Source organism: Leptonychotes weddellii, chromosome 3, assembly GCF_054177405.1.
Source record: "Leptonychotes weddellii isolate Sample4059 chromosome 3, ASM5417740v2, whole genome shotgun sequence".
In the NCBI taxonomy this organism is placed as follows: domain Eukaryota; kingdom Metazoa; phylum Chordata; class Mammalia; order Carnivora; family Phocidae; genus Leptonychotes; species Leptonychotes weddellii.
Window position 1 is genome coordinate 43,076,147 of NC_138371.1, and position 26,249 is coordinate 43,102,395.

The 26,249-nt window shown below is 37.3% G+C and overlaps 1 protein-coding gene across 1 annotated transcript in view; it reads right to left on the bottom strand.

Annotated features, from left to right (window-relative positions):
* FAM171B (family with sequence similarity 171 member B) overlaps positions 1-26,249 on the bottom strand; it is a 63,488-nt gene that overhangs the window by 16,657 nt on the left and 20,582 nt on the right. Inside the window, exons 2-4 of the mRNA XM_006726946.2 lie at positions 10,003-10,236; positions 3,908-4,000; positions 1,215-1,373 (exon numbers count right to left, since the gene is read on the bottom strand). Of these exons, the coding sequence (XP_006727009.1) occupies positions 1,215-1,373; positions 3,908-4,000; positions 10,003-10,236 (486 nt within the window). The remainder of the gene's footprint in view (positions 1-1,214; positions 1,374-3,907; positions 4,001-10,002; positions 10,237-26,249) is intronic.

Sequence of the window (26,249 nt, forward strand, 5' to 3'; positions counted from 1 at the left end):
ACTGAGCCACCCAGGCGCCCCTACGCTCTTTGTACTCTTGTCTGTTGTCGAGAGCTTGCCTGTGTGAGGGCCAGCCCTGCTTGCTGGACTCCGGAATGTCCTGAGGCAGGTGTGTGCAGTAGGAAACACAGGCCTGTAACAGAACAGTGAGGGTCATCTTGCTGGAGCATCGCTACAGCAGGCAAGAAAGAAAACAAAACCAAGACATCTACATGTTTATTACTCTAATTTCCGGTTGTTCCACAAATGAAATGGACCAGAATATGACACAACTGAAGTCATCAAAATTACAGATTGTCTGAGGTGATTTTTAAAAACAGTGGAGAGTCAGTTATATGTTGCAACAAGTGGCAGAACTGGTGGCACAAATGTGGACATACAGAGGAAAGAGATTTTTACGGGGTTTATTCATGGGTGCATTAAACCAAGTGTAAAACCCCATCATCCTCTTACCTTTTAGGTCATGACAGCCATAGGTACATAGACGCTGCTGAATCTGGGACACAGCTGACCCCTGAACAACATGGATTTGAACGAGCAGGCCCACTTCCGTGGACTCTTTTTAATAAATACAGTACTATAAATGTATTTTCTCTTACGATTTTAACATGTTCCTTTCTCTAGCTCATTGTAAGAATACAGTATGTAACACATATACAAAACATGTTTTAATAGACTGTTACTGGTAGGGCTTCTGGTCAACAGTAGGCTATTAGTAGTTAAGTTTTTGGAGAATCAAAAGTTATACAAGTCTTAACAGTGGGGGGGACAACCCCTGCAGTGTTCAAGGGTCAACGGTATATATTTTTAAAATATTTATAATTTTACTCATAGGGAATATCAAATATATTTAAGAAAAACTTCCAATTGCTTACTCTAATCTATAAACTTTTTTGTCTAACAATTATAATCAATTGGATAAGACTGACTGGAAGGTCAAATTATAAAAATATGTATAAATCAAATTTTCATTTTTAAATATATTTTTTAACTTGCAAAGTTATACAACATATTACTATTTCCTATACGTTGTTTACCTCCTTTGGATAGAAATATCCTGCAACTTAAATTTTCCATTAACTTAATATAAAGTATGCAGAAGATTCTGGTATAACCTTTTTCATTGGATAAAAGGGAATTTCCTATAAACATTTTAATAACTAGCTTTATGTACTATTTCTATTAACTATGATTATGTAAAAAGTAGATAATACCTGATTTATTGAGAGTAATTCCAGTTGTATACAGGAAATTGTCCAATTTCAAAAACTGTTGTAGAACTGTAAGATAGCCTGTTACATTGCTAATGTGATGGTTGTCGGGTAGTTTAATTAAGGCTTTTGAAAACTGAACACTTGGTTGAGATTTGGCATCTGGAAAAGGGAAACCTCATTAACAAATAGACAAATGCATATCAAGCAGAGCATCATTGCTTAGGACACTTTAACATCTCATAATTACTATTTTAAATTCAAAACTGAAATAAGTAAGAAATCTTCCTTTCTTTAGATCACACAAGGCCCTTTACCCTAGAAACTGCTTGATTCTTCTGTCCAGAATTTCTTCACCCTTTTTTTGGGTTTCACTCCAGGGACCCACATACCATTTTAGTCCATATGGTTCACTTGGGGTTTCATTTCTGTAACAGGAGTAGAGTTAATGGTGCATTCCAGAATGGGCTGGAACCAATCCACGTGTCATTCCATTTATAAATGTTATCTCATGTTAATAACTTTGAATTGACTATTCTTTAATATAACTTAGGGAGTGAGAACTCACACTATTGATACTTCTGTAATTAATGTATTTTTAACAATCTAAGGGTCAACTCTTAAATCACTAAAACTTATCAAAACATCAACTATTGCTTTGACTTTAAAGGCCACTGATAAAGACAGAAGCAATCAGTTAAATTATTAGAATTTTAAAAGTTCCAGTTTCTAAATAGTTACATGATAAATAAAATATAATATAATTATCAAAATCAGTATGTAGTTTACATATGAAGCTAGAAAAATAATACCTGGAAAATAAGGGATATAAATAAAAACAACATACTTACATTATTCTTGTTTGGTTAAATTGTTAAATTTAATCGTTAATTGTTTAAATAATCTTATACCTTCCGTCTGATCACTTTACCCATACTATCTACACATTACTCGTTTAAAATGTGTCTTGAATTTCAGATTAATGGAAGCTAACTGAGACATGAAAACTGAATGCAATACCCGACCCTAAAATGGAGTCGGGAAAAAAAAAAAATGTGTCAGTGGACAAAACGGGAATTTGGATGGTAAGTTATCCTATCAAAATAATTTTGCTGAACTGTGCCATGGCCACTTAATATCCCTAATTCTTAGGAATTGCATGCATCCATCCCTTCCTCATTAGCCCTATCAACAGGGAAATGAGGCAGTAAAAGGAAGTGATCTGAGACCTCAAGAGAGCTCCGTGTTATGGAGACGCACCAAGACATAGCTAGTATTTTCCAGACAAATGACTGTTCACTATTGCTTGGTAAAATGCAAAAGAGTGGCCCATGGACACGTTCGCACTAATCCATTTCATATATTCTGGAGGAAATTACAATTTGTAATGGGGTTTGAAGAGGACAGTAAGGACTAGGAAGGTGCCAAAACAAAACCAAAACAAATTGCTGAAGAGGGACTGTTTTTGTTAAGGTCCCAACAGCATAAAATGTAGCCTCTCTCTGTCGTCAGTAGTTCCAATTTACTTGTCATCCGTCTATGCACAATGCTGAAGAGGGACTGTTTTTGTTAAGGTCCCAACAGCATAAAATGTAGCCTCTCTCTCGTCAGTAGTTCCAATTTATTTGTCATCCGCCTATGCAGAATGCCATGTGCACCCATTTGGCCGTTCACCAGCAAACTCGGCAGCTCACAATTCTGTTAAATGCATTCGAGTTCAAGAGTTAAATGCATTCGAGTTCTGCTACTTTCCTCAGTAAATGACTCCAAAATTAATCATGCCTGAGTTTAATTTTTTTCCCAAATAATATTTCTTTTTTAATACTTTAGAAATAAATAAGATACCTTCTGAAAATGAACTTTCACAATTTCTTTTACCATGACTGTTACTGGACTCTACTTTTGAAGAGTTTCTGCTTCTACCAGTCATTCCTATTATGCTCAGTCCTAAACATTAATTCCCCAATACAAAAAAAAAAAAAAAAAAAAAAGGCAAATTGTTGTCATCTATAGAGGTTCTATAGAGGTTTTATACAATATGCAGTAAAAGAGTGACTAAATGCTGGGGTTCCCCCTAAGGACTATTAAAGAAGATGGAGGGGCGGAGGTGGGGGGAGAGGTAAGCCTGAAACAGTCTTTCTTGTGGTTGGTAAAGTGAAACTGGAGACCACAGCTTGAATCAGACCTAAAATAAGGCTTCCTGTGGTATATGCAAGTGGGGTAAATCCCATCTGCTGAGGAAAGACCTTACCTGGTCTCGGGCTTTTCCCTGCTCAGGCAGCAGGCTTAATGCTAGATGCAGGGATGAAGGTGCCTGCAAATTAGAGAATCCTAAAGTTTTCCCAATTTCACTAACCACTAAAGCCCAGTGAGAGACGTGTTTTGAAAAGAAGTTGAGAATCTCTGTGCAACATTTCCAAAAGTCAAATGTACCTACTCGGGCAGGGGTGGGAGGTGGTGGTGGTGCTAAAATGGTAAAGGACGAGTCCCGCTCCACAAAACCCCATACTGTAGTCTGACAGTGAAATAAGAATCAGTTCAGATCAACTTAGAGCAGTACTAATCCTCCCTGATCAATTTAGGGTTTTTTCCAAGGGATAACCAACATTGATTCACTAGTGAAGTACAGTTACATAATTCAAGTGATAATAATCACTTTAAGTTTTTACTTACGAGCTGAAAAGAGTTGTACTTACCAGCTAATTTCCCAGTAATTAAAACAGTGTCTTCAAAGAGCCATATATTTGCTTGGCTTTGCGGGAACAGTGAAAGTGTAACTGATGAATATACTGTGAAATATAGCACAATTAAAATGTTTAATTAAATGTGGGGGAAACTAGGTAAATATAGTCTATTCCAGCAGTCCCTAAAATGTGGGGGCAAGGGGCGGGGGGAACTGTGGAAACAAGGAAACATAAATGTAAAGAATGATGGAGGGGGGAAATAGAAGATACAATAAAGTGAGAAAAAAAGGCCAGGGGTCAATTTTATTTTACTTAAGCCTATTTCCAGTAGTTTGTACCAAAGTGACTACTGATGTTCCCTAACCCCAGTTATATACGGTCTGGTTAAATGCTTGAATAATCCTGAAGAATCCTCTGCTATTTTCTCTATATAATGGTTACTTGTTATTTCCTTCTAATGATTTTTAAAAAATCTTGGCTCCACAATTCAAGGTTCTCTGAGATAGAGACTACATCCACTGCTTGCTTGTTTTTTTTTAAACTTCCTGCATAAGGGCGCAGTGCGCTTCATCACACAGTAGGGCTTGCCAGCCTCTGGGTTGGCAGAGCAGGAAAACAGTTGAACAAATAATGAACAAATGATCCACAGGCAACCATTGTTAGTAATGCAGGAGGAGGCCAGATCTGCCTGCAAGAGTAGGCGCCTTCAGTAACTGGTGCGACAAGTGCAGAGGACCTGAAAGATAACTACATTATTTCAAGGTCAGAAGCAGCAGGAACAAAAGACCATTTTATAAGAACAGATCAAATAAACTTACTAAAAGTGAGTTCTCATTTGATAGCTTTCCTCTATCCAGTATAAGTATTTGAATTTAATAGAAATAACATAATATCCCTAAATCACTTAGGACAGGATAAAACAGATTTGCATGGGAATACTTTTCATGTTTTAAGATATTTCAAAGAGCTGTAAAGGAAATAGAAAAAAGAAGATAAAACACAAAAAGATATGAATGGATATAAAACAAAATATACTTTTTCCTGCAATAGGAAAAGAAGACTACCAGGCAAAAGTGTAATTTCAATTCAGAAGCCATTAATAGACTAATTAATGGCTTTATTAGATTGGAGAGAAAGTGTTAGGGTAGTAGCTTGGACCTTGAGATGATTGTAATTAGGGCACTTTCCCATATTTGGCCACTCTCTCAGTCACAGGTAGCTTAAAATGGGGGCAGCCCTGACAGTTTAAGGTTATGAAACCTGAGGAAAATCTTCTGAACTTCACTAAAATTTACATGTAGATTTCCTTTCACAGACAAAATGTTTCTCATTATAAAAGGGATGAATATCCACTATGGAAAGGTTGAGAAATAAGGAGAACAAAGTGATGGTCATCACAATCCCACAACAAAGACAATAACTATTAAATTTCAGTATACTCTTTATGGATTTTTTCCTGTGATTTTTTTAAAAAATAGTATAATATTATATACACAATATTTTTACCCTACTTTTTCATTTAAGGTAATATCATAAGCATTTCTGTCCCTCAATAGAAACCTTTTCTAACATTTTCAAGGTCACATATTTCATTTCTTGAAGTATCAAGACTTACTGAACCACTATACTAATATATACTTAGATTGTTTTCATTTTCACTATTATTGCAAAAATAATCAACATCCTTGTATATGAATATCTGTCAAATTTAGTTATTTATCTATCTGTTTTTAGGAGAGATTACTAGCAGCGGAATACTGGTCAAAGGTTATGAAGATTTTGAAGACTTTTGACACACATATTTCAAAGTTGTTATCCAGATCATTTTGCTGACTTGTACTTCCACCAGCCATGTTTGAGGATACTCATCACACCTCACTTTGTCAACACTGAGCATGCACTTTTTAAAAATGTTTCTAAGGTGAAGAATCTAAGAAATGTGTATGTCTTTGGTGTACAAATCTGAGACTCTTACGAAGATAAAACATTTTGTCACATTTAGTGACAAATCATTAGTTTTTCTCTTTTTGAAAATTGCTAGGTCATAATTTTGTCCATTTACCTTATTTATTTAGCCAGGGCCTTGGTGTTTTCTTACTAATTTGTATGAATTATTTGCATATTAAGAATATTCTGGGGTGCCTGGGTGGCTTGGTTGTTAAGGGCCTGCCTTCGGCTCAGGTCATGATCCCAGGGTTCTGGAATCGAGCCCTCCATCGGGCTCTCTGCTCAGCCGGGATTCTGCTTCTCCCTCTCCCACTGCCCCTGCTTGTGTTCCCTCTCTAGCTGTCTCTCGCTCTCTGTCAAATAAATAAATAAAATCTTAAAAAAAAAAAAAAAAAGAATAGTCCTCCTACCGGCACCTGGGTGGCTCAGTGGGTTAAGCGTCTGACTCTTGGTTTTGGCTCAGATCATAATCTCAGGGTTGTGAGATCAAGTCCCACGTTGGGATTCTCTGCCTCTCCCTCTGCCCCTCCCCCTCCTTGTGCACTCTCTCACTTGCTCTCTCTCTCAGATCTTTTAAAAATATATTACTTCTTGGGCGCCTGGGTGGCTCAGTTGGTTAAGCGACTGCCTTCGGCTCAGGTCATGATCCTGGAGTCCCGGGATCGAGTCCCGCATCGGGCTCCCTGCTCGGCAGGGAGTCTGCTTCTCCCTCTGACCCTCCTCCCTCTCATGCTCTCTGTCTCTCATTCTCTCTGTCTCAAATAAATAAAAAATAAAAAAATAAAAATCTTTAAAAAAATATATTACTTCTTATTGTCTCATGTTTTTCCTTGGACCTATTTCTTAGAGATATAATTAACAATTTATTAGCTTCAGGTGTACATGATTCAGTGTTTGTATATATTGCAAAATGATCACAGTAAGTCTAGTTAACATCCACCACCATAGTTACATTTTTCCCTGTGATAAGAACTTTTAAGATCTACTCTCTTAACAACTTTCAAATATGCAATACAGCATTAACCATAGTCACCATGCTATATAGTACCTTTTTTAAAAATAGTGAAATCTGCTTTTTATGACCTCTTTCATTACTTTTAAGTTTATGCAGGCCATCCTAATTTTTAAAAAATCACGTAGTTTTTTAAATTTTCTTGTATTTAATAGGATTTGATTTTCCACATTTGAACTCTATGAGAAATATATTTGGAATATGAAACCTAATTCATTTACTCCAGATAATTAACCAAAACATCCTAACACTACTTACTGAATACTCAGCCTTTTCTCACTGATTTATAATGGTACCTTATCATAGATTACATTTTCTTATACATGTTAGTATCTGATTTGTATCACAGAGTTTTAATTGTGTAGCTATATAATATTTTAGTTATTTGAAACGGCAAATTGCCTCTAATAAATATTCTTTTAAAATGATTTCCAGGTTTTTTTATACATTTATTCTCTGAGGATTATTCAGCCAGGATTTTTTTTAATGCATTAAAATCTATAAATTAGGAAGAACTGAAATCTTTACAATATTCAGGCTTTCTAAAGAAATTATAATGTTTTGCCATTTACCCAGGGTTTTAGTTTTTAGTTTTCTTTTTTTAAGGTCTATCAGTAACATTTGGTAGTTTTATTTTCCCAAACCCATGGTTTTTCACACTTTTTTTTAGGTTTCCCCGCATATTTTGTTTGCCCTTGTTGTTCTGAGAGGGATTTCATTATTTTCCATAACCGCTGACTACTTCTGGTATATAAGAATATGTATTGATTTGTACCAATGCTTATTCCACACTCAGTAATTCTGTCAAATTCCATTAATTCCATTAATTTTGAGCATTTTAAGATTCATGCTTTGTAATTTTCCAGGGATATGATGATAACTGGAAATAGTAAATGTTTTGATTCTTTCTAATAGCTATTCCCCTTTTTTGGTCTGTTGATATATATTTGCTCTGTTAAGAACTTCTGTAATGTAAAATAATATGGACATCTGTGTTCAGTTTCTTATTTTATTAGGATCACCTCTAATATTTTATAGTTAGTGTGATTTTGAGATATTTACCATGTTAAGGAGATCTTTGTGGTCCTAGTTTTCATGGAGCTTTTATGTTCTTAGTTATGCACAGATGGTGAACTCATAAAATGCATTTCAGACAGTTTGCATTTCAGTGTTATCATCTGATAGTTCTAATATGATATGTAAAATTAATAGAATGACACATTTGACATCCTTATAATCCTGTAAAGAAAAATCCTACTTGGTCTTAACAGAAATCTCTATTTAAATAATGGTGAAATTCTTTTTTACTATTCTGTTTAGGATTTTTGTATTTAGAGTTATAAGTAAGATTGGTCTATAGAAGAGTATTTGTATGTATGAGAGAGAGCACATATTAGAGCATTTAATTTTGCATTACCTTTGTTAGGTCTCAGAATCAAGGCTGTACTGGTTTTATAAAATGATTTGGAGTACCTTTTTTTTTTTTTAATAGTCTTTGAATCAAGCTATTTTTACTCAGGATATTTTATCCATGGCTATTAGTCTACCTCATCTAAAATCAACATAATCATTTATAATATCACAAAATTGTTTTAGGTTTTTTAAGATTATTTAAGATTATTGCCATCAAATTTGATATAGAACATTTTTATGGTTTTTAAAATTTTATATATATTTTTGTCTTTTACTTGCCTGTTTAGATTAGCCAGATGCATGTGTAATTTATTTCAAAGAACTAGCATTCTGTCAATTATCTCTTCTTTATATTTTCTTTTTTTTTTTAAGATTTTATTTATTTATTTGAGAGAGAGAGAATGAGAGAGAGCATGAGAGGGAGGAGGGTCAGAGGGAGAAGCAGACTCCCCGCTGAGCAGGGAGCCCGATGCGGGACTCGATCCTGGGACTCCAGGATCATGACCTGAGCCGAAGGCAGTCGCTTAACCAACTGAGCCACCCAGGCGCCCATCTTCTTTATATTTTCTAATTAATGTTCATCTACTTTCATCTTTATTTCCTTTTTCCCATCTTACTTTTGGTTTCTTTCATTATTCTTCTAACTTTCATTTAGTGATTAATTGTGCTTGATTTCTGTCTTTTAAAAAAAACTAAAGCATGTAAGACCATGAATTCACCTTAGACATATCCCTATTCAGACTTTTGAGTCATGATTTTATTAAATCTCATTCACAGGAATCTTAGTTTATCTAATTCATTTTCCATTTTCTTTCTCATTCTAAACTTGAACAGTGGTTCAAGAATTTAAATGTTTCCAATGTGAAACCAAATAAAGTACCTAAATTCTAATAAGAACCATCACAATTAAAAAAAAAAGAAAAAAGATAGATTACCTAATGTATCACACTTCCAATCAGCCAGACTTGCATTCTAGTATCTTGTATGGCCTGTACTTCCCAATAGCCAATTAGTCACACTAAGTCCTATCAATTCTTATTTTTTCCCCTCAGATGTATTGAGATATAATTGACATGACAGTGTAAGTTTACGGTGTGCGTGATGATTTGATATGTGTATATATTGTGAAATGGTTACACAGTAATTACCAATTCTTTGCTCAGTATGCCTCTGGTACTCACCTTCTTTTCACCCCCTCTCTTGCATCAGGCTGTGGTTACCACCCACCAGGAGTACAACCACAGCTTTGGAACAAGGCTCCCTGCTTTTGGCCTAAATGTCATACACTGTTAAATAAATTCAGTTTCCAAACAACTTACAGTTATGGTATTCAAGAATCTGTAATAACTGCCTTATTATTCAGCACATAAATCTAAACTTTGTGCCTCCTCTTTTGAGAGCATCCTTTCTTCATCTGGCCCACCCTGCTTCTGGCTAACCCTCTGGGCATACCAAGCCCCTCTCCGCCACCTGCAGACAAGCTTTGTACCTGAACAGAGCTCTTGCTCAGGATTCCTTCAAACCTCTGTAGGATAGATTAATTAATTAATTAATTAATTAAAACATATTTTCTTCAAACTGGCACTCCTTCTAACCTCTCTGTATTGACTTCACATAGATTTTCCCATTTTCAGTTCACCAGAGCAAAAGATTCCCAAAGAAGAAAAAACCAAAAAACAAACAAACAAAAAACCATTCACACTTAGTAAAGGCAAAACACTGTGTAAGTGCTTACTTGGCATTTTTCTGGTCTTCCAAGGCAGAGGTGTCAACACGTAGCCATCTTTGTAAGCAATAATGGTTAAGCTGAGTCCTAATTTATAGAGTACTTTTATCAACACTGCTCCATTGTTTTTAGTTACTGTGGAATTTGTTTTCGTGTAGTTTACAAACACTTCTACAACTGCTTGACTCAGGTACTGACGACTGATGATGTCATTCACCTGCACTTTCAGCATAAATACAGACACTGGAGGAGAAAAAAAGCCAGAAATGGCAGCATGTTAGATCCTAGAATGTATATGTCGCTATACCTTAAAATGTCATTCAAGACATCTCAATAACAGTACAAAACTGCTGATAAAATCTGGAAATACATAATGTATGGATGAATTGATAGAAATAGGTATAAAAACATTCCAACAAGTTCATTATTCTTTCTAAAACTGAATAAATTTGAATTTATTATTAATAAGACAGTGTTATTATTCCAATTTTTTCTGCCAATAAAAAAAGGAAAAGGAAGCAGTGAATCTGAGGGGAAGGGAGGTTCGTTCTTCAGAAAAACACATTTTTACTTGGCCTCACTAATCCTAATGCTACTAGTTAATTCAAAATATAGTCAAAGTTCCTAGAATAAAATGTAGTCTCACCAAACCTAGTGCATGGCTGGCTCCTTTTTTTTTTGTTCTGTTGTCTGGAAAGCAAGGGATGTGTTTCAAATTACAAAGTATCAAAACAATATCCTTAAAATGTCAAAAAGTATTATCTGTTAAATATATATAACAAAGCATAGTAAGATAATAAATTGAGGAAAATCAAAATTAACTTATTTCTAACTTAAACCTCCAGCTTTATAGATCTTGACGATATGTTCATGAATTTCCCCAACGTTAATGTCTTGTTTAAAAAGAACTTGTATCACCATGCAAATGCCTTTGTAAAGCATTTATCACAACATCTTTGCCAAAGATGACTTCTCTTCCACTACTAACGGGCTTTGGAGTCAGTCAAGGTCAATCACTGCCATTCCCTAGATACGTGACTTGGGGGAAGTTGACTTCTCAAAGTCCATTTGCTCATCTGTAAAATCAGGAGAATAACTACTTTGAGGTAATAAAATGAAATAATGCAAAAAATGTGCTCAGCACAGTGGTTGGTTTTCACTTAATATCATTATTAATAATAAAAATTATTACTCCATAATTGGAGACCATTTCACAAACATCAGAGTCATCAGTAAAAAAATACCTCAAGAGGGTTGCCTGGGTGGCTCAGTCAGTTAAGTGTCTGACTCTTGGTTTCCCCTCAGGTCATGATCTCAGCATCCTGAGATGGAGCCCCACATCGGGCTCCCCACTCAGCGAGGAGTCTGCTTCAGATTCTCTCTCTCTCTCTCTCTCTCTCGCTTTCTGTACCAACCCCCACCCCGCACACGTGCTCTCTCTCTAAAATAAGTAAATACATCTTTTAAAAAAATACCTCACAAGGACTTATTTTGTGGCTATACATTTACAAAACCCCATTTTACTCAAAATTTTTAGCAAGAACAGCATGTCAGGTAAAAAATCCTCGTCAACACTGAGCTGCAATATCAGCTACCAAATTATTGTTACACCTTATGTATTCTAACTTTATTAATATAAACTAGACTTTAAATTGTTTTTGGACCATAACAAAGACATTTTAAGTACAAGTAGAACTACTGCAGTAATCACCCAGTCCTAGGAAAGATATAATCTAGCAAGCAAAAAAGAGCTCTGATCCTTTCAAGAATCTAAAATTGAAGGGGCGTCTGGGTGGCTCGGTCGTTAAGCGTCTGCCTTCGGCCCAGGTCATGATCCCGGGGTCCTGGGATCGAGCCCCGCATCGGGCTCCCTGCTCCACGGGAAGCCTGCTTCTCCCTCTCCCACTCCCCCTGCTTGTGTTCCCTCTCTCGCTGTGTCTCTCTCTGTCAGATGAATAAATAAAATCTTAAAAAAAAAAAAAGATTAAAAAAAATTTTTATGGGCGCCTGGGTGGCTCAGTTGGTTAAGCGTCTGCCTTCAGCTCAGGTCATGATCCCGGGTCCTGGGATCGAGCCCCGCATCGGGCTCCCTGCTCGGTGGGAAGCCTGCTTCTCCCTCTCCCACTCCCCCTGCTTGTGTTCCTGCTCTCGCTCTCTCTCTGTCAAATAAATAAAATCTTTTTTTTAAAAAAAAAAGTCTAAAATTGAAGTCAAATGTTACCCAAACACTATTTTATATATATTCGGACACAAACATTTTTAGTGTATTTCCTCTCATGAATCTTAATAAAATATGTTAGTACTATATATAATCATTATAACCACAAGAACTAAAATATGTTAAGCATTAATGAGCCAGGCATCGTGTTAATTTTTAAGTGCATCGTTCCATTTACTCTTCAAAGCCCTCGTTACAGAAACGTTACTGTTTTCTTCGTCATATATATTGGTAGCTGCGGGTTAAAGGAGTCTGTTAATCAGCCACCGCCAACCCACAGCAGAGAAAGGAAACAGGACACAAACTTGGGACCATCTCTCCTCCAAGCCTGTGCTCTCGAGCTACCGCCCCGTATAGCTGCCTGACTGAACTCTGCAGGCGACTCCAGCCAGAGCTTAGAGGGCAGAGATGGGGAGAATGAATTGGGGAAAGAAAGGGAGGATTACATCCTAGACCATCATTCCTTGAAATGAGGTTCCGTTAGTCTGTCTAAAACACTGTTAATTTCCAGGACAACAATCTCATATATATTCAAATATATATGGAGAATAGATAAGGCATCGTTTCACATTATCTTATACGTTCACCCCATTACTCTAAAGATAAAAAAAAAATCATGTTTGTAACATTTAAAATCAAAATATGAAGAAGGGCTGGGTATAAACATGTTCCTAATGCCAAGCCTCGCACGTATATTATCACAAAAATCTCCATATGCCTTTGTAACGTGTGTGATATCAAGTCCGCTTTACCAGTGAAAAAATGAGGATTCAGACAGGTAATGTGGACTGCCCCAAGGCTCACATACATTAAGAGGCCCCGTCAGCCTTCAGTGTCCCCATGAATGACTCCAAAGCCATCTTTACGCCATGTAACGGAGTCCTGGGGTCATACTACTAAAATTAACTCCAGGAATATGGTGTTGCAATTACTGAGAAATGCTTATATAACATCAATTAAAAAGGAAAAAAAGGGTGTTCCCCAGCACACACACACATACACATGCTAAACTATGGCCTCAAACTCAAGTGGGAAATATAACTGGGGTAAAAACATAAATAAAAGGTTGTAATATATGTGACAGGATGGCCACCTAAACCAAACATCCTTGAATAGGTCTGCCGAGTACAAATAGCTATTTATGTGTGGAGGACAAGAAGTTGCCCCATTCAAAATAATTCCCCCAGCCTCCTAGCTCCTAAACCCTCGATGAAATTCACTGAGCCACTGGCACAAAGTGCCTAACTAATGGGGGCCAGAAAGATTCTGTGAGGACCTCAAAATGTGGCTGAAGATACACAGAAGCTAGTGGTTTCTGGCACGGAAACATCTTAGAAAGTCTACGCGTGCCTACCCACTGTGCTTTCCCAAGTCTCCCTGCCCCCTCTCCTTCCCAAGGCTGGTCATACAGCCCCTCCGGCTGATCCGTGAGCTGTACCATAATCCCTCCCCAAAGGCCCTTTATTCCTTGTAGCCAGAGTCAGACATGATTGCTTGCTTCCAAAGCAAGCACCTTAAATGATAGAGGGTACAACTGTAAACATAGGATGTGTTATTTAATGGGATACCCTATCCTTCATAAGAGAAGGTGAAGGAAGGGTAATGTTATGTACCAGAAATAGGATAAAGCATATGAGAAGGAGACAGCACATAAGTAAAAGGGCATTAAGATTCTCTCATAAAATTTGATAATGGGTCTTATTCCAACCGAGTATACCTACAATGGCTCCTACAACAGCTTATTCAGGAATGGGAATTTTGATTAAATCATTTGCTCCAAAGATTAATTTCAGAAATTCTCAGAGCCTTTGATTTATAGACAAATTCCAATGTATAGTAAGATCTTGAGCTAAATTCAAATTCCAATGTATAGTAAGATCTTGAGCTAAATTCATTAAAAAAACTCTGTGTATTCCACCTGTTTCATCCTGTAAAAATACAGTTGCCAAAATAAGATACACTAAAGCCTCCTGACATTCTGAAGCTGGGTTTGATTAATAAATGTTTCTAAAACATTTTCTAATCCAGAATGATTTTATTTTTCCACATGTAATCATTATGTTAAAGACTAAATTTGATGAGAAAATGAATATCAAATTCAGGGAAAAAAATGACTTGCCAAGGTCAAACTTTGGCTTTGTGCACCTTGGATCTCATAGCCTCAGGACAGGATGTAACCCTGATCAGCAGAGTCTTCTCTAGCTCAAACTGGAAAAAACTAGTGGTTATTTGTGACACACACACACACACACATACACCAAGCCCAGTGCTAGAAACTTTATACATGTTGTCCAATTTCATCCTAATACAAACCTGCAAGACTTTCCCCCCGTGTTAAGGCAAGGAAACTAAGGCTAAAATTGCACAAATTAAGAAGGGTAGAGGCAGGATTCACAGACAAGTTCATCTGACTCCAAGTCCCATGCATTCTACTCGCCACATCTCTCATTGAAAAGACTTAGATCGGGTTTTCAGCATATTCCGCAGCTTCCTTATTTCCTTCCATCCAGTGCGGAGAAGGAAGTGCTTGATTTGCTGCTGACCCTCTGAGCCTCTCACCCCAGTCCCCCACCTGGTTTGTCTGGGTGAGCATAAGCAACAGCAAACCTAGCATTGAAAAAAACAAAAACAAAAAGTCTCAGCTGGAGGCCTGCTCACTGCAATTAAAGGAGCATGAACAATTCTTTTTCCTCCAAATAAAAGGAAAAGTTGTAAAGATTGCCTATTCGTGACTTAATTAGGATGCTTCTGACTTCCATGATGTCAATAGCTGATCAGGCAAACAGGCCTGGCAACCAGAAGTTTATATATATATATATATATAAAATCTCCATATATATATGTATATATCCAGATATATATATAAAATCTCCATAACAATCCCCCTTACTGGTTCTCTCCAACAAAAATACTTTGGCATTTAGATGGGGCAGATTCTGTGGTTAAATATATAATTTTCAACCACAGGTGCTTTTGGTCCATAATCTATCTACCCTTCTCCACTGCATTTTTCAGCTTTCCCTGCACTCAGTATTTTCTCTGTCACTTAATTATAATCATTATGTCTTGCCCACATAATCTTCTTTTCAATATGTCACCATTAGTTTAAAAATGGCTCAATATCAAATGATTTCAACCGAACCCTTAGAAAACACATAATCTAGCTGTTGAGAGACACAAAAACAAAATGCACATCAATGAGCATGGTCCTAAGGTTGCTGGGGAAAATTTTAACTATCACATGATTAAAAGCATTGTTCAGTAGTGAGAATCACTATAATTCAAAAGACTAATGTATACATAAAGAAGTGCTCCTGAAAAAGCATGTTAGAACCAACACTATATTATAGTTTTGCTATAGGATAGAGACAGGTAACTCAAAGTTGAGGAAGGGTCTAAAGCTAGCTATTTGTTTGGCTGTCAGCTAGAGCTTCAAGTGGGGTGGGCTGATAAATTATAACCCCACTTCTTTTCAAGAGAATTGACATCATCTTATTATGTTGTTACCATTATGTAGGTTACAACTGTGCCCACAGAAAAGCCACCTTATTTTCAGATTTCTCCAGTACAAAAACTAGCCTACTTCTTTTCCATTATATTTCAAGCATGTACAATCATTTCATTTAACATATAACATTTTTTTTCCTCTAGGAATATAATGCTAAAAACATGTTAGGTTTATAAAGCTTTTATAGACAGATCACAGACCAAATTGTTAAGTATACGACACTCTAACAAATAAATTTTAAAACTTTACTGAGGTTTATGCATTCTAATGAGAATGAGACTAAAAATGAAGAGCATAAAAATATAGTGGAATGAAATACTTGGTTGGGAACAATTAGAAACATTCACCTACAGGGGTGACTGGGTGGCTCAGTCAGTTAAGCATCTGCTTTCAGCTCAGGTCACTGTCTCAGGGTCCTGGGGGGCCCCATGGCAGGCTCCCCTCTCAGCAGGGAGTCTGCTTTTCCCTCTCTCTCTGCCCCTCCCCCACCCCACTTGCGTGTTCTCGCTCTCAAATAAAATCTTAAAAAAAAAAAAGAAAGAAAGAAATATTCACCTACATTACTTCACCCATCAAATGTTTATTGACAGGTTATTTGTGGTTTTGGGAAGATCTGCTCTTTTTGAGCCAGATCTGCTCTAGCAGGTATTGGGAATACAAACATTAAAAAGACACTGTTTTGCCTTGAGGATTAATTTAGAATCTATGTACACAACAATTCCTAGAATAAGTATCCATCTTGAAGAGAGATACGTGCACTCCCAGGTTCACTGCAGCATTATTCACAGTAGCCAAGATATGGGAACAACCTAATGCACAACAGTAGATGAATGGATAAAGAAAATGTATATACATATAGTGGACTATTACTCCACCTTAAAAAAAAGAAGGAAATCCTGCCATTTGCGACAATATGGATGGACCTGGAGGACACTATGCTAAGTGAAATAAGCCTGACACAAAAAGATAAATAATGTTATGATCTTGCTTATATGTGGCATCCAGAATAACCAAATTCACAGAAGCAGAGAGTAGAATGGTGATTGCCAGGGCTGAGAGGAAGGGGAGGTGGTGGTCAAAGTGTACTAAGTTTCAGTTACATAAGATAAGTTCTGAAGACCTACTATACAGTATAATGCCTATTGTTAATAATACTGCATTACATATTTAAAATTTGCTAAAGGGAAAATCTTTAAGTGTTCTTACCACAAAAAAGAATTGATAATAATAATAATAGGGATGGGAAGAAACTTTGCAAGGTGATGAATATGCCTACGGCCTTGATGGTGCTGATGGTTTCATGGGTATACTCCAAACTCATGGAGTGTATACATTAAATATATACTGCTTTTTACATGTCAGTTATATCTTGATAAAGTAGTTTTTAAAAATATCCAAAAAAATGTGAATTTAATATTTACTTTAAAATCAATTCCCACTATCATTTTTTGAACAGGGAGAATGCCAACATTTTTATTTCAGATCTCCAAAGCGCCTGCCCATTTATTCTCTCCTGTTTTCCATAATCTGACTTTTTGGTTCATTATAGTAGAGACTTTGTGGTGAGAACACAAACGATGACAAACTTCTGGCTATGACCCAAATCAGGCTTTATTCATTCTTCACCATTTTCATATAAGATATCTAGTCACAGAAATTATAATTTAGAGCTAACTATACAAATATCTTGTAATGTAAACATACAAAAATCTTGTAAACAGAAAACATCTGGTCCCAAATTTAAATGTCTGTGTATTTAAAACTTTTAGTAGAGACATAACAATCATGGTTTCACTAAAGACAATATAAATTAATTCCCAACTCTTTAGCCTGGCATTTAAAATCTAAGATCTGGCCACCACCTTCCTTTCTAGCCTTATCTATTCAGGGATTGACAAACTACAGCCTACGGCCAATTCTGACCCACCACTTAATCCTGTAAATAAAGTTTTCTCGTCATACTGCCACAGTACTCATTTATGTATGGCCTAGGGGCTGTTTTTGCTACAACAGCAGAGTTGATAGTTGCCTCAGGGGCCACATGGCCTACAAAGATAAACAGTTACTATCTGGCACTTTCCAGAGAAAGTTTCCCAACTTGTGCTCTATATTGTCACATAAATGGGTCAAAGGTCACTATCCAAGATTGACCCACTTTCCTGCTACATTATTCATTTCCTTCTTTTATCTGAAAATACATCCCCCTTTCTTTCCGTCTCTAGCCGTCAAAATCCTACTCCATTCTTCGAAGTTTAGCTCAAATAAATTTGCCCTTATTTCAGTCAGATGGGACCTTCTCTTCTGTACCTACTAGCCTAATGGCACATGATACATTCTGGTCTATGTTTTGCTTCTGTTTATCTGGGAATAAGTTTCTTCACAGCCAATATTGTTTCAAACTCAACCTTGTGTTTTGCCAGAGTTTAGTAAGGGGTTCAGAATATGTACTCTAGATGAATGGAACAAGGGTCAGGAAGAAAAGTGGGAAGAGAAGGAGAAAGGAGAAATGAAGGAAGAGAGGTAGAGAAAGGAAGACAGAGAAGATCAGAAGTGGCCAAAGAATGGTAACTGTAGGATTTCCACAGAGGCCGCCTGGAGTTACAGCTGGCTTTCCAGCCCCCGTATCGGGTAAAATTTGAGTTTAATCCCACAGTTATCAGTGAGAAATATATTATTACAACAATCACAACAACGAATAAATATTAAGTTTCCTTTTCCTTTTGGAAATTAATACTATTCCCTCTTTTTCATAAGAATATTTAACTTGGAAATTTTCACTAGAGGATAATATGTAAGTAACAAAACTTGCTAAATAAATATAATGTAATTGTATTACGGCAAAGATTAAATCTAAAAGTTTTACTTTTACTATTACAAAACAATACCAGCAGTTTTACAAGTCTTTCTCCTAGGGTACCAGCACAATTGCCCTATTTTAATTGGAAGGAGGGTTGAAAGATAAGGAAAAAAAGCAAGGACAACAAAGAAGCTTGTAAAGAGAAAGGACCACATTATTCACATTCTATAAAGCAGAGTGGAAAGGGCTGCAACAGTTTAATCTTTACAGCATTTCAAACATGGACACATAGCCTTCTTTTAAAGGAACAAAAGACTGCTGAATTAAAAACAAAAAACAACCAAACCTCACTAAAATAGAAAAGTCTCCTCTTCATTGCTTAAGTACCAGATTGGATCCAAAATTCTTCTTGGCTCTGGAATTTTTTTTTTTAATTTTTTATTTATCTGACAGAGAGAGAAAGCACAAGAAGGCGGAGTAGCAGGGTGCAGGAGAGGGAGAAGCAGGCTCCCTGGTGAGCAAGGAGCCTGATGCGGGGCTCGATCCCAGGACCCTGGGACCATGACCTGAGCCGAAGACAGACGCTTAACGACTGAGCCAGCCAGGCGCCCCTTGGCTCTGGAATTTAACAAACAAACAAACAAAAAAAACTGTTCCTGTTTGAAGCAGCAGCAAATTTATTTGCAGTAAATTAATATTACAGAGAAAATGTCAAATCTAAGAAGAAATCAAAGAAATAGAATAAGGACATTATCTCCAAAGGTGAAACAGGTTACAAAGCAAGTAAAATACACATATTCTCCATTGCGACCAGAGGCTTAAACAAGTATGATTCTCCAAAACTAATGACATGGATAACATAAAAAGAGCACGTAGCAGGAGCGCTTGAGTGGCTCAGGTGGTTAAGCGCCCGACTCTTGATCTCAGCTCAGGTCTTGATCTCAGGGTCGTGAGTTCAAGCCCATGTTGGGCTCCATGCTGCGGAGCCTGCTTAAAAAATAAAAATAAGCACATTGCAAACGACTCAAGAGGGAACAAATGAGAGGGCTGGGCCCTTAGCCCTTGGACTCAGTTCCTTCTTGCCCAACCCAAAAGGCCTTTTCCTCAATGGAAATAAGTCAGTTGGACTCTAGCTCCTAAGACACATTGTCCAGGCTCACTCCAGAGTCATTTCCCATCCTGACTTTTATCTTTTCTTCCCAATTTTTCATGCTGCCTCATAATCACTGAGAGTTACTCCTTCACTCACTCACAAATTCACTCAACATTCCTTTATAAACTGTGCGATACATGGAGGGACTAAATGTGGCAACAGAAGATCCTAGAGCCCAGAGAAGAAAAGTGAAGGATCAGTTTTTCACTTGTTTGAAAACGCATTGGTCCTGGCTGCCACAGAAGTACTGGGCACCTAACTCAGACGAAGGTGAAGGAAAGGGCTGCCAAGCTCAAACGGCATGCCCCATTGTTCCAAGCACATACGACAGCAGGCATCCGTAACATAAACCTTCCAAGGGCCACATTCCCAGGGTCTAGCCAAGGAGCAATGATGCGAAGACCCCACTGGACACCTGCAAGAATTGAGCAACAAAATCTGCTGTTAACACTCTTCCCACACCCTCCTTTGCCATAATCCCTTTTTTTTTTTTTCTTAAAGAGTTTATTTATTTATTTGAGACAGAGAGAATGAGAGAGAGAGAGCACATGAGAGGGGGGAGGGTCAGAGGCAGAAGCAGGCTCCCTGCCGAGCAGGGAGCCCGATGCGGGACTCGATCCAGGGACTCCAGGATCATGACCTGAGCCGAAGGCAGTCGCCTAACCAACTGAGCCACCCAGGCGCCCTGCCATAATCCCTTCTTAACATACTACATAATTTACTCATTATGTTCATTTTCTGTTTCCCCTTCTAGAATGTTAGCTCTCTGACATCATGGACTTTTTTTGTCTTATTTACTCCTGTATCCTCAAATAACAATCCTGAATTTTGAATGAATGACTGAATTAGTGGATGAATACATTTACTCTGATACCAGTAAGTAAGACCACTGGCTCAGAAGGACTTAATTGCAAGGGAGGATGCAAATGTGTGAAATGAGGTAGATGAGCCTTGAAGTAGAGGGTGGGACAAGGAGATGTGTAAGCAACCATTTCTGTGCACAGACCATGTGTAAGTTACATACTTCAAGCGAAGTACAAATTCTTTGATTCTTTACCACTTCTTCCTGCAGTTCATTCTTTCAACAGATATATTCATTCTTGTAACACTGAGAAAGAACTTCAAGAAACAAGATTAGGGCAACCATCGTTGCTTTTCTTTAGGAAAGCAATTATAAAGGCACCTGGGTAGCTCAGTTGGTTAAGCGTCTGACTCTTGATTTCAGCTCAGGTTATGACCTCTGGGTTCTGAGATCAAGCCCTACCTTGAGCTCCACACTCTGGGAGAGTCTACTTGAGGATTCTCTCTCTCTCTCCCTCTCCCCCAACTCCCCCCCTTCAAATAATTCTTTAAAAAAACAAAAAGAAATTATATGAAGATTAGGTTCCACCAATTATTACTCAACTTTAAGTAATTTGTTGGATAATACTCTAGCATAGCACCAAGAAACCAAAATTGAAGTTGGAAATAAAAATGGAAACAAGTAATATAGGTGAAAACAAAAAGACTGCTATAAGGGAAAAAGCCCCATTTGGGAAAATAACTAAAGAACATTTTTAATATAAAGTTTTTATGAAATCTATTTTACAAAGACCTATGTCTCTTAATAAATTGCTATTAAAAGGAATAACCATTAGGAATCTTTGACTAGTTCATGTTTCCCCTGGGTGCTTCAAATACGTTCATAATCGTATATGGGAGAAACAAGAAGAACTCTGGAGAACCATCACTGTTCCCTCTCACGAATGTACCAGTGGAAATTGGGTTAGGTGTGTTAGCTAGGGTACAATACCTCTAACACATTGGGGATGATTTAAGTATGTTTTCATTTGGACACAGAGTACTATAACCTCCTTTGCAATTTAGTGACTCGGTGTTCTTAAGTATTCCCAATTAGTATAGTTTATGAAGTCTAAAGAGGACTATGTCACTCAGACCAAAAAGAGAATCAAGTTATTGCTATTTATATGCCATCCTAAAAAGGATTTAACAATGTTAAGCAAGAAATGAGTCATAGGTGAATTCTGAATGTACATCTTTCTACAATGTGCCTGTTCACTTTATTGTCTTAGTATAAACATTCCAGGAAACAACTGATTTTCAAAAACACATGTGTTATAAACACACATGTGTCTACTTAACTGTTCTCTGAATGCATGACTAATTGTTTGAATGAACAAATAAGTGAAATATTAAATGAACCTCTTACAAAACCTCAAGATTATCAGTATGTATAATGTGTTACTATTGTTACCTTTTCTAGTACACTCAACTCCCTTGGCCTAGGATAGTGGTTCTCAACCCTGTGTAAACATTAAAATCATCTGGGGGATCTTTTGCTGTATTCCCAGCCCCCACTCCAGTCCAATTAAGTCACAATCACTGCAGATGGGGTCCCGGGAATCACATTTTTAAAAGGTCCCAGATGATTCTAATGCACAGCCAAGGTTGAGAACCACTGACCTAGGATAAAAAAATAAGCATATCCCAAAGGGAGAGGGATATGACCTAACGCCATCCTCTTCAGTTCAATTGTTCTGTTTCTTTTAATATAAAAGGATTTAGGGCGCCTGGGTGGCTCAGTCGTTAAGCGTCTGCCTTCGGCTCAGGTCATGATCCCAGGGTCCTGGGATCGAGTCCCACATCGGGCTCTCTGCTCGGCAGGAAGTCTGCTTCTCGCTCTCCCACTCCCCCTGCTTGTGTTCCTGCTCTCGCTCTCTCTCTCTCTGTCAAATAAATAAATAAAATCTTTAAAAAAAAAAAAAAAGGATTTAAATTACTTTTCTTGGATTGCAATGGGAGTGCCCATTTAGTCCGTGGCTTGCTGGTGGCCCCTCTGTTGCACAGCCCTAAAGGCACGAGCACCCCCGAGAACCAGAGTTGTGGGATCCTGATGTGAAAGAAACTGACCTGAGTGGCTGCATCTCTTAATCGTTATTGTTAGTCCTTATCTCCGTGTCCTCCTATTTAAAAGGGTTTGGCTTCACTCAATATTTTTCTTTTTTTTTTTTTAATGTTGTATATAGAAAATTTAGAAAATACAGAAAAAATAGAGAATAAAAGTTATTTCCTAATTCAATTTCTCAAAAGTCATTTGGATTCCATCCAGTACTTTGAAAAGCATACCAAAAAAAAAAAAAAAAGATTTACAAAATTAAGATTATGTTGTATATATGTGTATACCTGTGTATATGGTTATATAAGTGTGAAGTAAGGTGCGAAGGAAACTCACCAAATTAATATTGACTATATCAGTTGGGTTATGAGGGGGGAGCAGGATACCATTTCGCTTGCCACAACATGTGACATGACTTACTGCAGTGAGCTTGCATGACAGGCAGGAAGGAATAAAGAAGCCAATAAAGACTGTTATGAGCTGTTTTTTTTTTTTCAGTTAAGATCATATCGTGAGCATACATCCATGGTATTAAATATTTTTAAAAATTACCACATTTTACTATTGAAGAACATCCTATGGGTTACTATTCATTTAACTTTCTCCTATTAGTGTATGTTTAGTCATTTCTATGTTTTATATTTGCCAACAATGCTTTAGTTAAAAATCCATGTACATAAATGTTCCTCTGAATTCTCAGCTATTTCGTTGGGAGGAGAAATAGGTCAACAGTATAAACTGTCTAAAGCTTCTTGATTTGTAGTACTAAAATGCTTTCCAGAGAGTGCTACCAATTTATACTGTAAACAGGAGAGCATTCATATTTTATTTTACTGCAGTCAATATATCAACATGACGGCTCCCATCTCCCCAGGGAGTTAATATGAAAAACAATATTCAGTAAAGTTTCGAAATCATTCTATTGTCCTTTAAGTTTACCTTTTACTCCCAACATTATTAGTTGCTTTGTTTTGTTTTTTCTTCATACCTCTTGATAGGATGAGAGCGACTCGTATGAAGAAAATTAAATACACAAACAACAGCCTAACAAAGAGCAGTAAGAGCCCAACATCTATACCCTTTGGTTGTTTCGGGACTGCATTGGTGAATTCACAGTAAAATCAAGTGGAAAGGATTTAATAAAACATCCATTTTCTCTTTTACAGAGGCTTTCTTCCCTTGTTCTTTCTACATGCAAAGTATGTTTAAATCAATAAAGAGAAAATGGATTTATTTAGAACCTGCCAGACACATGCTTCAGCATGTCTTTTAGAAAGGGTTTGAAACCTACTGTCAGTATTTCATTAAAGCAGATGAGACCCACCCTGCTGGGAGAGTGGTTAGATTTAAACAGAAGGAGTCCCAGCCTTTTCTCCAATGCTTCTCTGCTACCTTAGTACAATGTAGCCTTTTCCCCGTCATTAGACATCTGAAAGGAATACTGACCAGGAAACAGAAAATCAGGTACTACAAGAGAGAACACCCAGTGCGGAAAGCATTAGCACAGCATCAATTCCCTGACACGTACAAGATGCACCTAGTATTAGTAGATAACCAATATATTGCCAGACCGGGAAATTGCAAGCAAAACAAATCATTCATTAATTTATTTTCTGCGTGGAAAAAGTAACATGAAATTGAAAGATCTTAAAAGACAAAACATACGACAATGCATACGAAGTATGCATTTTATACGAAAGAAAGGTCCAGAGGTAGCATTGCAATATTTTCAAAACTTCAGGTATCAATTAAATTCACTTGAGTAAACATGCACTGAATACTGATCAGGCATCAAGTAAAGTGCCAGGTCTAGAGGGAGCATGTGCAGAAACTGTGCTAAATTTTTATGTATGTTATTATATGTAATATTACTCAGTTTCAAGTCTGAAGTAGTTGAAAATCCAGCAGGAAAGGTGTACAAAAATAATATGAACAAAGTACTATGGGTATGCAGAAAAGGGAAATACGAATTCTAAATGAGGGATGTTTTCAAGTAAGAATTAATTGAGGCTGAACTTGAAGGAAGGGATAAATTTTAAAGTATGAAGTTGAAGTATGGACACGTAAGGAAGAAGGAACAGATGAGAAAGGGCACCAAAGTTGCAAATAAATAAATAAATAAATGCAATGTTAAGGGAATGACAGTCAGTTGTAACAAGCAAGAGAAAAGGAGTCTGAGAACAACGGGAGATGACTGGATCGCATTCCATTGCTTACGCAATGAAAGGTTGAGCAGGGTGACAAGAACTTTCTTGTGAGGAGTGGACCATCTCACCGGGAACTATTTGTAAAATGGACTTGGATAGTAAGAAATGGAAGGTAGCTACTGAAATAGTTCAGGATCAAGTAAAGAAAGTCAAAATTAGGGCAGAGGCAGTGTAAAGAAGGATCAGAAGCAAAAACATCATGCGGCAACTGATACAATATTGAGATTGAGGCCAACTTAAAATATTCTCTTATTTCATAATAACTGAGTACCTGATACTTGATCAAGGTGAAAAGCACTGATGTTTAGCCAAACAGAACAAGATCTTGACAGGGGCCAGGAAGGCTAGTGGGAGGCTGCGGACAAGTTGACAGGCCATTTCAACTGAGAGCCCAAAGTGCTCCAACAGGTCAAATGCTATGGAAACACAGAGCAGGGACACCAAGCCAGACCTCAAGGGTCCAGAATGGTTTTTTTGTTTTGTTTTGTTTTTTTAACGGTTCTTGACCTGTTTTTTTATTTTATTTTATTTTATTATGTTAATCACCATACATTACATCATTAGTTTTTGACGTAGTGTTCCATGATTCATTGTTAAAAAAAAAAAAAGAAGATAGTAGGAAGGGAAAAATGAAGGGGGGGAAATTGGAGGGGGAGATGAACCATGAGAGATGATGGACTCTCAGAATCGTTCTTGACAGAGGTGAAAGTTAAGCTGATACCAGAAAGCTCCTCTTACCTTAACAATAGAAGTTATGCAGACAGGAGAAAATTCTAGGCAGATTGAGCCGAAATGCTGAGTCTTAAGCCGGCAGAGGGCAGGAACTACAGACAAGAGAGCATAGAATGGAAGGGAAAAGGAGACAGAGAAGAAAGAGGGGCATTTGAATAGAAGCACCCATTAATACTAGACTCATCTACTCTCCTTCTGGAAAGAAATATAAATTAAATGAACTTTCAAATTTGCCCATCCTGGTCATTACGATAAAACTCCACTAAAGAGGCTTCCCCTTTCTATACCAGAGCCAGCCATTTTTTAATCCCTTTGACAATCTGATGGATCAATGATCTCTCTTCACCTCCACCCCCCCAACACACACATATACAAATGCATGGACCCATAAATATGCAAAAATTTTGCATGCAATTTTACCGAGCTCAAAGATTCCCATAAACCAAGATTGTAAATATTGCTAAGGTCATCAGCATGTTCCCCGTTTCATATTTTTTAAAAACAATAATGACTCTTGTAGGGGTGCCTGGGTGGCTCAGTTGGTTGAGCATCTGGCTCTTGTTTTTGGCTCAAGGTCATGATCGTGGGGTTTGAGGTCAAGCTCTGAGTTGGGCTCCAGGCTTAGCAGGGAGTCTGCTTGAGATTCTCTCTCCCCCTCCCACTAACCCTCCCTCCACCATGCACACTCCCTCTCTAAAATAAATAAATCTTAAAAAAAAAAAAAAAAAAAAAAGACGACGATAGT